The 13,642-nt window shown below is 40.9% G+C and overlaps 1 protein-coding gene across 2 annotated transcripts in view; it reads left to right on the top strand.

Annotated features, from left to right (window-relative positions):
* The first annotated feature begins 3,393 nt into the window (after positions 1-3,393).
* Positions 3,394-13,642, top strand: part of LOC115232320 (bifunctional protein GlmU) — a 12,617-nt gene continuing 2,368 nt past the window's right edge. The window contains exons 1-2 of one of the 2 annotated variants that reach the window (XM_036500339.1): positions 3,394-3,429; positions 10,439-10,603. In XM_036500339.1, coding sequence (XP_036356232.1) covers positions 3,409-3,429; positions 10,439-10,603 — 186 coding nt within the window. In that variant the 5' untranslated portion in view covers positions 3,394-3,408. Of the gene's footprint in view, positions 3,430-3,566; positions 3,639-10,438; positions 10,604-13,642 lie in introns of those variants that run through there. The other variant, XM_036500340.1, reaches the window with a different exon arrangement.

Raw genomic sequence — 13,642 nt, 5'->3', positions numbered from 1 at the left:
CTAACCCTAAACGCCGAAAACGGGTGATATGCGTATTCTTTACCTTCGCAAAAATCTACTTCTCGAACAAATTTGTTATAACTGTATCTACCAAATCCACTCACAAGGCTTTGGTTGGCCCGAGGTATAGTAGAAGACACTTGCCTAAAGTGCCACGCAGTAGGACTGAACCCAGAACCATGTGGTTGGAAAGCAAGCTACTTACCACACAGCCACTCCTGCGCCTATGAAGTTTATTGATGAAGTTTATCCCTCTTCAAGGGACGAGACTACTAACCGCGAAGTTCTTGTCAACGTTGGTAGCTCGCCTCACCGAGGTGTCGGATGATGTCTATGAGGGCGTTTAGCTTTCCCGACGCCTTAGCCTTGCCATCGCCCGTGGTATTGTTGTGAGAGTGCTGCTTTGCTTCAGTAGGTTCCGTTGAATAATAATAAAAAAAAATCCCGACAAATGGTTTCAATACAGTTTTAACGGAAAAATTTCGAAGAATTAAAAGAAGGTTCTCTGGTAATTTTCTTTCAGGATGTGAGAAGAAGCAAAGGAGTCGCTAACTATGACATCCCAGACACGGCATCTGCTTTGCGACCAGGGGCACAGGGTGAGGTCGTCAGGTCTCTTCCTATCACATCTGGACAATCCAGATGGTTCCAAGATGGAGGGGATGTTTGCCCGGGCCAAGTTCCTCTTGAGTATCAGGTTCAACTTCGTATGACGCGCGAAGTGACCAGTATTTAGGCGGCAAGAAAGGCCATGCAGGCCTTATGGAGTCGAAGAGCCTGTCACAACGACAGATCAAACCCGTGCATACGTCAGCTCCCACTCTGAGGGAAGTGGAGACACGAAGTTCGTCCAAGCTGAGTAGGCCACCAACATTAGCCACAGGAATGGCATCAATTCAGTCACCTGAGTATTTGGTGTTAGCAGACAGTAAGTGGCTCTTTGAAAACTGATCCGACTGGATGAAGAGGGAGTCGAAGGTGACCTTCGAAATTATGCTGTCCCAACTAAATTATGCTGTCCCAACTAATTATGCTGTCCCAACTATGCTGTCCCAATTATGCTGTTGGAACTGGTCCACGTTGGAGAGGAGAGGATGTTGCTCACCAGAGTGGAGCAGGCGTGGGTGGAGGAAAGGAAGTAGGGGAGAGAGAGGGACGAAGACCAAGACTTCCAATTCGCTTGGGCAATGCAGCCTGATCGCTGGACGCTGGAGAGAGTCTGACATTGACCAAACATTCGAGTCTCACAAAGATTAAGTTGTCGAAGCGTTGGAGGCACGATGGGAATCGGTAAGATGACCTGAATCTGAGTAAATATAGGAGCTTAGGGATCGGGAGGTAATTCCTAAATATGAAAAAACCTTGATGGGATATGATAGCTTCAATATTTTTCAGCAATTGCTCAAGGGTAGCCATCTTCGACTGGAAGATGGACTCAAAGCAAGGTCAGTTATTGGAGCACCTAGAGAGCACCAGGCCAATGGGGGGAATGGACTGCAATGGAAGAGAAGAACTCTGCAAAAAGGTCAATAGCTGGTTGATGTTGAGAAACGGGGTGGTTGAGGATCCAGAGCTCACATTTGGAGCTGTTTACTTGGAAACCTCGGCGACAAAGTTCCCCAATCATCATGTTAGCAATGGCGAGAACCCTGTCCGGAGGTCCCCCCCCCCAAACAAGCATCGTCGAGATACCAGACGTTGAGGTCTAGCTCGACGCCCATCTTGGTGATGTCGTCAATACCCAGTGCGAACAAAACGGGCCCGAGTGGGTCGCCCTGTTGGACTCCTGAGGCGGAGGTGATGATTTGGTCACCGAAAGAAAGATTGGAGGGCTCCCGATAAGCCTGCCATGCAAGGCGGTGAAGTTGTGGGACCTTCTCTCTTACTGAGCTGAGGACAGCATCGCGGCTGATGGAGTTGAAGGCATTCTTAAGGTCAAGTTTGAGAATTACCTTGGGTGGCAAGGAAGGCAAGTCGGCATAGGCTCTGGTAGCGTGCCCACTCCTAGCTGAATGGGGGGAAATCCCTCCTTCAATAAGCTAGAGACCGATTGTAAGCATATCTTTGCAATGAGACAACCAAGAGTGCAGCTGACCGCAATGGGGTGCAGGTCTCCATTGGGTTTGGTGAGCCCGAATAATTTTGCACTGAAGAATAGTGGGTGGTATAAGGGAGGACGTTCGCTGAAGAGAACTGGTTCACAAACTGAGTCAAATTCTCCAAGAGCTCGAGTCCGGCGTCACCGGCCGATAAGGAGATACCATCCTTGAGGTGTTGAGGCCGAAGGTCATCAATTCTTGCACATGAACCAGCAAGGAAGGAGGAAATCGCCTTTCTGATGTTGCGGCCGAGTGGAACAAAATCCTGAAATACCGCGATCTGTCGGCCAACATTTTCCATCCTGTGGCATTCGAGACGTTTGGTAGATTCGGATCACTAACTTCGAGATGCCTGTCTTCGTTGGCAACTCGCCTTGCAGAGGTAACTGGTGAGGCTCGTGAGGGCACTTGGCTGTTCCAGCGCATCAGCCTCACCATCAACGGCGGCAATGCTGTAAGCGTGCTGGCATATCTCAAAAGCCATTAGAAAGGTTTCCCAACGCCCCCAACTTTTCAACCCAAGGTAGTGAATCGTTTTGTTTGTTTTTTCTCTTTTTAATCTCATTTTTTCGGATCTTTTCGGTTTGAACGGCAGTTTTTAACATAATTTCTAGGTAACTAAAAAATTTTAACTTCATATACTGGTAGAATGTGTTTATAAAACATCTTTTTCTCTTGGCTTTATTGAGAAAATTCTATAGTTTGTAAGATATTTGTTGTTTTTTCTTCAATTTCAACCAATCACTGACGTCTATTGAGGTAAAAAAAACATTCTGTGCCGTATGAATATGTCCCTCGTTTAAGAAACAGATTGGGTTTCTTTACATTTGTGAAGAAAAAAAAGATACCCACCCCTAACCCTAACCCTAAAACAGATTGAAATGCAATAGATCGATACTAGGGTCATAATTATGGGTGACAATTTCATATGACACCGCTAGAAAACACTGCCGTTCAAACTTTCTTATTTTTTCTTCTTTTTAATTTTTTTTCAATTGTGTTCTCTGTTTTGTCCAGTTTTCTAGTTTGATTTTGTAAAACTGAACATTATGAAGGCAATAAAAGTTTTCCAGTACATCTCAAAAAAAAATTCTTTCATGTAAATAAGCCTTTATGTTAATTTAAGAATTTGCCAGCAAAATCTTATTTTAAAAAATGACAATGTTCTAAAAGATGTACATGTTTATGTTATACATGAAAATAAAATATTCTTCAAGTAAGCTACGACACTCTTCTAGTTTACACAGGAATTAAACTTTGCGGTACAATCTCCATTTCGGATCTTTTCGGTTTGAACGGCAGTTTTTCTATGCTTGATTTATTGGCCAAGGTAAGCCTTTAATAATTTTTTGCACTCCTTAATTATCCATGTCTACAGTTTAAAGTATATAAATGCCGTTTTTAAATACGTTTTACTCTTGTTTTGAAGTCCGACAAAAGTTAAGTTGGGAAGCAACTCTGTGGGACAAGGGAGATAATTGTGTGTGTGTGCGTGCGTGTCGTGTCGTGGGCATAATAATTATTTGAATAATGATGACGGTGAGTAGTCTTCGATTATTATAGGGGGGTTTTATGTATTGCAGTGAAAACAGGTTTAACTAAGGTTAACACTGTAATTATTATTTTTTTTTATTACACTGGAATTAAATTTTGTAGGACCTTATTAGTTTTAAAAATTACTTTTTTTTAACTTCGTAAATTTTGTGATATTCTTCGATTCTCGGGGCGTTACCATAAAGTTTTCCCCACGTCACTGGTTGAGAATGGACTGGTCAACGGCAATGAGCGTGTAGCTGACCGTTCACTGGGAACCAGCCTATGACTCAGGCATATAGACTTCGTGGCGTATACTTATGTGACTGATTCATTAGGGCAACGTGGCTGCATCAGATTTTAGGGCAACGTGGCTTGCATCAGATTTTACAAATTTAATCCCATGACATTCAGAATGCTTCGCCGAGCTATTCACTTGGAAATTGAATTTGTAAGAAGAAGGGTTGGATCCACAGCGGAGCTTGGCTCAATGCGGTGCGGTCACCGTGACTGGCTCTCAGCTTTATAGCGACTGTCAGCGCATCAGCGTTTCCCTGAGGTTTGGACCCCAATTTTGTGATCCTCTTGAATGCCGCTGTGGATCCACTGTGGGTTCTTTTAGCCTCCACCCACTGTTGTGCCGCCGTAGTACCGGCTGCCTTTCACGCCATTTAATTTAGCAAAGACCAAAGTTCCACTAAACAGAAAAACAGACAGGACGCTTATCCCTTCAGGTAAACAGCCCTGTTATATATGTCGAATAAGGTTTAGGTAGAAATTCCATACAGTATACTCATACAGTGTACTATTGACATGTAAATGGTAGAGTGGAATCACAGAAAGATTAACAGAGAGAGTAGACCACACCAACACCAGTTGTAGAGTGGTAGTGAGACACACCACACACACGGGCTACTTTCAGTTTCCATTTACCAAATCCACTCACAAAGCTTTGGTTGGCCCAAGGCCACAGTAGAAGACAGCTGCTTACCAAACGTATATATATACTTATATATATGTATGTATATATATATAAATATATATGTATATATACACTTATATGGATATGTATATATATATATGTATGCATATATATATTTATATATATGTATATATATATATATGTATATATATATATATGTGTGTATATATATATATGGTGTATATATATATATATATATATATATATATATATATATATATATATACACACACACATATATATATATATGTATACATATATATATATATATCATCATCATCGTTTAACGTCCGTTCTCCATGCTAGCATGGGTTGGACGGTTCGACCGGGGATCTGGGAAGCCAGAAGGCTGCCCCAGGCTCCAGTCTTATATGGCAATGTTTCTACAGCTGGATGCCCTTCCTAACACCAACCACTCCATGAGTGTAGTGGGTGCTTTTTACGTGCCACCTGCACTGTATATATATACATATATGTATATGTATAAACTTATATATATGTACATATATATATATGTATATTAGAAAGTTTGGGGATGATGTACAGGTATTTTGCATTAGAAGAAATGAGGTACTCAGAAATTCGGATGGTTTTATATTTACAGATATCTATTTGTATATTACATGTTTTTATACATCATATAACATATATCATATATCATATATTAGCGCTTTCGCACATTCTAGTGGGGTTTTCAAATTGAACTAAGTTCTTGGGGAAAAATTTGACCATTTCATAGTGTTATTGAGTGTGTAGTGGTGGGGAGGGATATAAGATAGTACAAGAGGGTGAGGAATGGGGAGAAAGTGAGAGAGAGCATGTGTGTGTGTGTGTGCGCGCACGTGTGTATGTGTGTTTGTGTGTTTTTGTATCTGAAGGAAGTGTTAAAGAAAAAGAAGGAAAGGAAGAAAAGGGAGAGAAGGAAGAAGAAAAAATTGCCTTGCTGGTTTCTTTTGTAGTTGCTCGGGATGTTTACTCCAAGTAGGGTCTAAGATCTTGGGGAAAAAATTTGACCATTTTATAGTGTTATTGAGTGTGTAGTAGTGGGGAGGGATATAAGATAGTACAAGAGGGTGATGAATGGGGAGAGAGTGAGAGAGAACATGTGTGTATGTGTGCATGTGTGTGTGTGTGCGTGTGTGTGTGTTTTGTATCTGAAGGAAGTGTTAAAGAAAAAGAAGGAAAGGAAGAAAAGGGAGAGAAGGAAGAAGAAAAAATTGCCTTGCTGGTTTCTTTTGTAGTTGGTCGGGATGTTTACTCCAAGTAGGGTCTAAGATCTTGGGGAAAAAATTTGACCATTTTATAGTGTTATTGAGTGTGTAGTAGTGGGGAGGGATATAAGATAGTACAAGAGGGTGATGAATGGGGAGAGAGTGAGAGAGAACATGTGTGTATGTGTGCATGTGTGTGTGTGTGCGTGTGTGTGTGTTTTGTATCTGAAGGAAGTGTTAAAGAAAAAGAAGGAAAGGAAGAAGAAAAAATTGTCTTGCTGGTTTCTTTTGTAGTTGGTCGGGATGTTTACTCCAAGTAGGGTCTAAGATCTTGGGGAAAAAATTTGACCATTTTATAGTGTTATTGAGTGTATCTGAAAGTAGTGTTAAAGAAAGAAAAGAAAGGAAGAAAAGGGAGAGAAAAAAGACCATAAATTGTATTTCCTTTTTATCATTGTCTTGTGAGAGAGAGTGCGTGTATGTGTGTGTTTGTGTTTTTGTATCTGAAAGAGGTGTTAAGGAGGAATGGTCAAGTTGTTAAAAATAACCAGTCATTGGCTTTTAGCACTGGTCAGGCCAGCTGGGGGCCAAAATGCCACTTTTGTTTATATTTTTGCATCTGTAAATGATTTTTGGTTTTTAGAAATTGGTCGTTTCAAAAAAGGATTGTCTGGATTTCTTTTTATTATTGTTTTGTGAAGGTGTGTGTGTGTGTGTGTATGTGCACACATATACGCACACACTCCATAGTTTACCCTCAAACTCAATCATAGTCTTTCTGTCTGGCTATCTGTCTATCTATCTCTCTATCTATCTGTGTCTCTGTCTATCTCTTTTACTCTTTTACTTGTTTCAGTCATTTGACTGCGGCCATGCTGGAGCACCGCCTTTAGTCGAGCAAATCGACCCCAGGACTTATTCTTTGTAAGCCCAGTACTTATTCTATCGGTCTCTTTTGCCGAACCGCTAAGTGACAGGGACGTAAACACACCAGCATCGGTTGTCAAGCAATGCTAGGGGGACAAACACAGACACACAAACATATATATATATACATACATATATACGACGGGCTTCTTTCAGTTTCTGTCTACCAAATCCACTCACAAGGCTTTGGTTGGCCAGAGGCTATAGTAGAAGACACTTGCCCAAGATGCCACGCAGTGGGACTGAACCCGGAACCATGTGGTTGGTAAGCAAGCTACTTACCACACAGCCACTCCACCTACCTATCTATATATCTTTCTGATCATCTATCTTTCCAGCCATCTACCTACCTATCCACCCACCTATCAACCAACCAACTAACCAAACAACCAACCCTGTAGTTGTAAAGTAAACTTCAACTTCCTAACCACATTGCTATAGCCATGCCTATCATAACTTAAGCATTTGCTCTCCTGAAGATTAACATTATCGGCAGCCAACTTCTTAAACCAAATTCTTCAAAGTTGATTCTGTTGTTTCTATAGAATGATTATATTACTAACTCTTGAGCAACAGATTTATCCAAACATTAAACAGTTTAAGTTAAGCAAACATTTGAATGGTATGCGAAAGCAGACCCTAAAAATGTAAATCCAAGTTTAACGTTCCCATGTTCATTACCAGATTACTAGGACAGAACAAACAATTACCAGAAAATAGTAAATGTTTGGAAATACCTATAAATATTGACAATGGAAATAAAATTGAAGACCTTCTGTACGGTGGCTGATTTTAATGTATATTCTTATATAGGCCTCCGTCACAGTGTAAATGTTGGTATTTGTGTGTATACATTCATTATACGAATTCTTCCGTGAGTATAAATGAAAGTTAGTCAACTCCTGTGTTTGTGTTTATACGTACTTTGTATTACACAAATGTAGTCAGTGGATGATGGTTTTGACAAGACCAGATGAACCTTTCCCCCTGCTACGTAAATGAATAAGCTGTATGCATATAGGTACATGCAAACATAAAAGTAGACAGCTAGTGGTGGTTACAGTTTAACAATTAAGAACCCCATTATTTGTATTCTGTGTGTGTGTGTGTGTGGTGTGTGTGTGTGTGTGCAAAATACATTGTTTCACTTTGCTCTGCGATCGCTTTCACGCCTGACACGTCGTGACACACCAATTGTTGATTTGATGGAGGGAGTGCACTAATGTGCAGCACTAGCATTTGATCACTACGAACAAGTCATCTGTGCAGATTGTCCAGCAAGAAGATGATGAACCCTAATTGGCATTTATAACGGGAGGGTCCACCTCACCACCACCACCCACTCACACGCACACACATTAAGATTTTGTTTAGGCATAGCAATACTAATGACCAGTTGTGAGAACTCAGTAATATACATACTTCAGAATAAAGCATTCGGCAAGTACTGAGCATAATGTGATATTAAATAAATGATGTGGGAGTGAATTATTGGCGTAGGAGTGGCTGTGTGGTAAGTAGCTTGCTTACCAACCACATGGTTCCGGGTTCAGTCCCACATGCATGGCACCTTGGGCAAGTGTCTTCTACGATAGCCTCAGGCCGACCAAAGCCTTGTGAGTGGATTTGGTAGACGGAAACTGAAAGAAGCCTGTCGTATATATTCATATATATATATATATATATATATATATATATGTATGTATGTATGTATATATGTATGTGTGTGTGTATGTTTGTGTGTCTGTGTTTATCCCCCCAACATTACTTGACAACCGATGCTGGTGTGTTTACGTCCCTGTAACTTAGTGGTTCGGCAAAAATGACCGATAGAATAAGTACTGGGCTTACAAAGAATAAGTCCTGGGGTCGATTTGCTCGACTAAAGGCGGTGCTCCAGCATTGCTGCAGTCAAATGGCTGAAACAAGTAAAAGAGTAAAAGAGGGAACATGACTTACATAATGTATGTAGTCTATAGCTTATGGTGTACTGAAGGACAATGCAGAAATAAGACAACTTACATTGGAGAGATGGTATGCAGCATAGGGGAGCGAATAGGTGAACATTGATGGGAGCTCAAAGAGAAGAAAAGCTCATCAGTGCTCTGCCAACATTCTCAATTAGAACATAGAGGTTAAAGTATTATCAACACATAGAAGAGACACGACACTTAGATAGATTACAGAGGCCACACACATAGAAATAGATAAAACAAGCCTCAACAGAAAAAATGAATGGAACAATAACATCCACCGCCACCACACCATGCAACACGACGACTAAAGACAGAATGGGGAAAAAAAGACACAGATACAAACAGTGTAATACACACACAAAAGACAAACCTGCATACACATATGATGAAATATTAGAACTAGAGATAAATAAGTGAACAAAAAAAACTATATAAAGAGCTTGGATACAAACACTATAATAAGCAAATCTATATACATACACACAAACACATAATACAGTAACTTCACAAACGGTCGAAACAACAACAACAACACTAACAACAACGACCACAATGGTAACAACATGACTGAACATATGAACATAGAAAGATGAGAACAATATAAAAATAAGAATGGAGAACAGCAGCAGCAAGAGGAGAGAAACATAGGTGAGGGGAGGGTCAACATACCAAGTATGGTATATTAGAGTATATATATACATACATATATATTTATATGTATGTATGTATATGTATATATATATATATATATATGTATATATATATAACGGGACGGTTTACGAAAATGAAGAAAAGACGAAAGCAGGTGGTGTACAAACAAACAAATGTATTAGTATGGCGCTCAGGAATAGAAATAGAAAGAGGCTTTTACATTTCGAGCCTACGCTCTTCAACAGAAAGATACACAGAAAAGGAACAAGGAGAGAAAAAAAATGCGTGTAGGAGCTAACGATCCAACATGGCGTTCTGATTTCAGGCCGAAGTCAGGGATCAGAGGTCAGAGGTCAGACGTTAGAAGCCAGAGGGATAGTAGGGGAGATAACAGGGTCAAGTGACTTCGCCCCAACACGACGGTGCGTGTGTGTACAAGAGAGTATGTATGTGCGTGTGAAAGAGGGCTGGTGGTCTGGACGTGTGTATGTATGTATGTGTGGGTGTGGAGATATGGGGATGGGTGTGTGGGTGGTATGTTGTGATACGATATGTGTAGGTGTAAAGATGTGGGGTTGGGTATGTGGGTGGTGTGCTGTGGGTGAGGGGAGGAGGAGGAGGGAGAGGAGAAGGAGGGGAAGGAAAGGAGGAGGAAGATATATATATATATATTATATATATATATATATATATATATATATATATATGTATGTATGTATGTATATATATATATATATATATATATATGCACACACATAGATGGATAGATATATACCTCCTTGTAACTTAGCAGTTTGGCAAAAGACACCGATAGAATAAGTACCAGAACTTTAAAAGTAAGTGGTGGGGTGCCCCAGCTTGGCCTGCTTTCCAGTGACTGAAGCAAGTAAAAGATAAGGGATATGATAGAGTTAAACCAGAAGAGAAATAATTCACATCATCCTCTTGATAACGTTGAAACATGTTTTGAAATGTTTTGAATTTGCAATGTTGTCTAAACCTGTATCAATTATTGATCTCTTTCATGCCACTGAGTCACTGGTTTTATTTATCTTTCAGAACATGTGTGACATGAAGTGTTATGCTCTACGGATTAAACCTGGCCAGGAACTGGTGTCTTCTTTAAAAACATTTGTCCAAGAAAAGCAGTTAAAAAGTGCTTTCATTGTAACTGCTGTTGGTAGTTTAACCAAAGCCCGCTTGAGGATGGCAAACAGTGTGTCGGTAAGATAATTTTGACTTTCATGATTGATATCTCATTGCTGCAACAGAGCAGTGTGACCGAGAAATGTATTTCATAATTGTGGCTTTGCATCTAATCCCACTAAGAGGGAACTTGGGTAAATGGCTTCTGCTTTAAATCTTCAGTTTGCCAAAGTGTTTTGAGTAAAATTTGATAGTCAAGAATCTGTGTGATAAGGCATGGTTGTTTGAGTGGTAGGTTTAATGCATTGCCCAGTTTAATCTTGTAGCATTCAGATAACTCTGTCCTATGTAAATCCTTTGTAATAGGATGAGAGGTCCCCGCACTGGATGGGTGCAGCTTGCATCATCATCATCATTTAACATCCGTTTTCCATGCTAGCATGGGTTGGACGGTTCGACCGGGGTCTGGGAAGCCTGGAGGCTGCACCAGGCTCCAGTCTGATCTGGCAGTGTTTCTACAGCTGGATGCCCTTCCTAACGCCAACCACTCCATGAGTGTAGTTGGTGCTTTTTATGTGCCACCGGCACAGGTGCCAGAGGAGGCTGGCAACGGCAATGATCAGTTGGTGCTTTTTACATGCCACCGGAACGGAAGCCAGTCAAAGTGGTGCTGGCATCAGCCACGTTTAGATGGTGCTTTTTACATGCCACCAGTACAGGTATCACAACTAAATTTTAATCAAAGGAAAGAGTCAAGACTTCTGATTAACTTCAATAGTATAAATATTTATTTCTTGATTCACAATATATACATTCTTCTTTCCGGGCGAATCAGCAGCCTAGGAGCTTGTTGCAGTAGTCAAGCGGAGTGATCCAAATCCTGTCCATTCAAGCATAGCAGAGATACATCACGAGGTAGCAGCTTGAGAGAGCTGCTAAAACATGACTGTCCTGTTCAGCTGGCGGCATTCAAGAGAACGATACGGGGGATTTTGCTGCTGCTAGTTTTCTGCGCATGTGTATGAGGGAACTTCCGGCAGACCTCCTGGAAGACTCCAACCCTGTGCATGCGTGCTGGAGATTTCCAAGATGGCGTCACTACACCTTATTTAATCATGCATTATCACATGGTTTTGTGAAGGTGCAATGGCCCAGTGGTTAGGGCAGTGGACTCGCAGTCATAGGATCGTGGTTTCGATTCCCAGACCGGACGTTGTGAGTGTTTATTGAGTGAAAACACCAAAAGTTCCACAAGGCTCTAGCAGGGGATGGTGGTGATCCCTGATGTACTCTTTCACCACAACTTTCTCTCACTCTTTCTTCCTGTTTCTGTTGTACCTGTATTTCAAAGGGCCAACCTTGTCACACTCTGTGTCACACTGAATCTCCCCGAGAACTACATTAAGGGTACACGTGTCTGTGGAGTGCTCAGCCACTTGCACGTTAATTTCATGAGCAGGCTGTTCCGTTGATCAGATCAACTGGAACCCTCATCGTCATAACCGACGGAGTGCCAACAATCACATGGCTTTGAGAGTTCAATGATGTGACTGTTTATTTTTAGAATGACATTGTAAGGTAGGTTTTAGAGGCCAGATTTGGCTGCTTTGAACATAAAACAGGTAAAATAGGCTGAATATGGCCAGTTTAAATGCTAAAGGGTTAACATCCTCACTCAACTCTTATGTGCTTTTAGTGGGATTAGTTGCAAGCAGTTAGGGCTAACTAGTGATTCCAAGGATAACTTCCTCTCACCGATCTTAGAGACACTGAAAAGAGTCACGGATATTACTTACTAGTCCTTCTTTCTGTTTATATCTACCAAATTCACTCACAAGAATCTGGTCGGCTTAAAGCTGTGGTAAAAGACACTTGGCTAATGTGCCATGCAATGGGACTGAATCCAGAACCACATAGTTGGGAAGCAAGCTTCATATATTTCTTTGCTGCCCACAAGGGGCTAAACATAGAGGGGACAAACAAGGACAGACAAAGGGATTAAGTCGATTACATCGACCCCCAGTGCGAAACTGGTACTTTATTTATCGACCCGAAAGGATGATAGACAAAGTCGACCTCGGCAGAATTTGAACTCAGAACGTAACAACAGACGAAATACCGCTAAGCATTTCGCCCGGCGCGCTAACGTTTCTGCCAGCTCACCACCTTCATAACCATACAGCCATGCCTAAATGTGACTAGGGTGTTAGGAAACACCTAGATTACTAGAAATAAGAGCTAAACCACTCTAATGCTGTAGTTAATGCATGTGAATGAAAACATATACACTAACAGGGATCATAGTGTAGATGCTTTCATTCATGTACATTAACTACAGCAGTTTAGCTCTTATTTCTAGCAATGTGAGTGTTTTCTAACACTCCAGTCACATTTAGTGACATTTGTAATTTTCCTTTTTGGTGAAACATTACAAACTACTGTTTATATTAATTTTACACACATACATACACACACACACATACACACACACACAAACATACACACACAACATACACACACACATACATACACACACATACATATACACACACATACACACATACACATACACACACTTACACACATACACACACACTCACACATACACACACACACATACACACACACACATACACACACACACATACACACAGACGTACACACACACGCATACACACACATACATACACACACATACACACACACATACACACACATACACACACACACACAAATACATACATACACACACACAAACACACACATACACACACACACACATGCATACACACGCATACATACACACACGCATACACACACACAAACACACACACAGACGTACATACACACTCACGCACACACACATACACACACACACATACACACACAGACATACATACACACACACACACACACACACATACACACAGAAATACACACACACACACATTTGTATAGAGAGAAAGTAGAATGAGTGTGTAATAGGGATTACAATCCGAGCTGTGTCCTCACGAAGCTCATGTGCACATTCCAGTCATCAATTGTCTGTGTGCAGATGTTCTCTTTTCATGAAGAAAACCGTACATACAGGTTGAAATTCCTGATCAAATGTATTAG

This window comes from Octopus sinensis, unplaced genomic scaffold, assembly GCF_006345805.1.
Source record: "Octopus sinensis unplaced genomic scaffold, ASM634580v1 Contig20343, whole genome shotgun sequence".
Taxonomy (NCBI): domain Eukaryota; kingdom Metazoa; phylum Mollusca; class Cephalopoda; order Octopoda; family Octopodidae; genus Octopus; species Octopus sinensis.
This window is presented reverse-complemented; position numbering and strand designations above follow the sequence as displayed.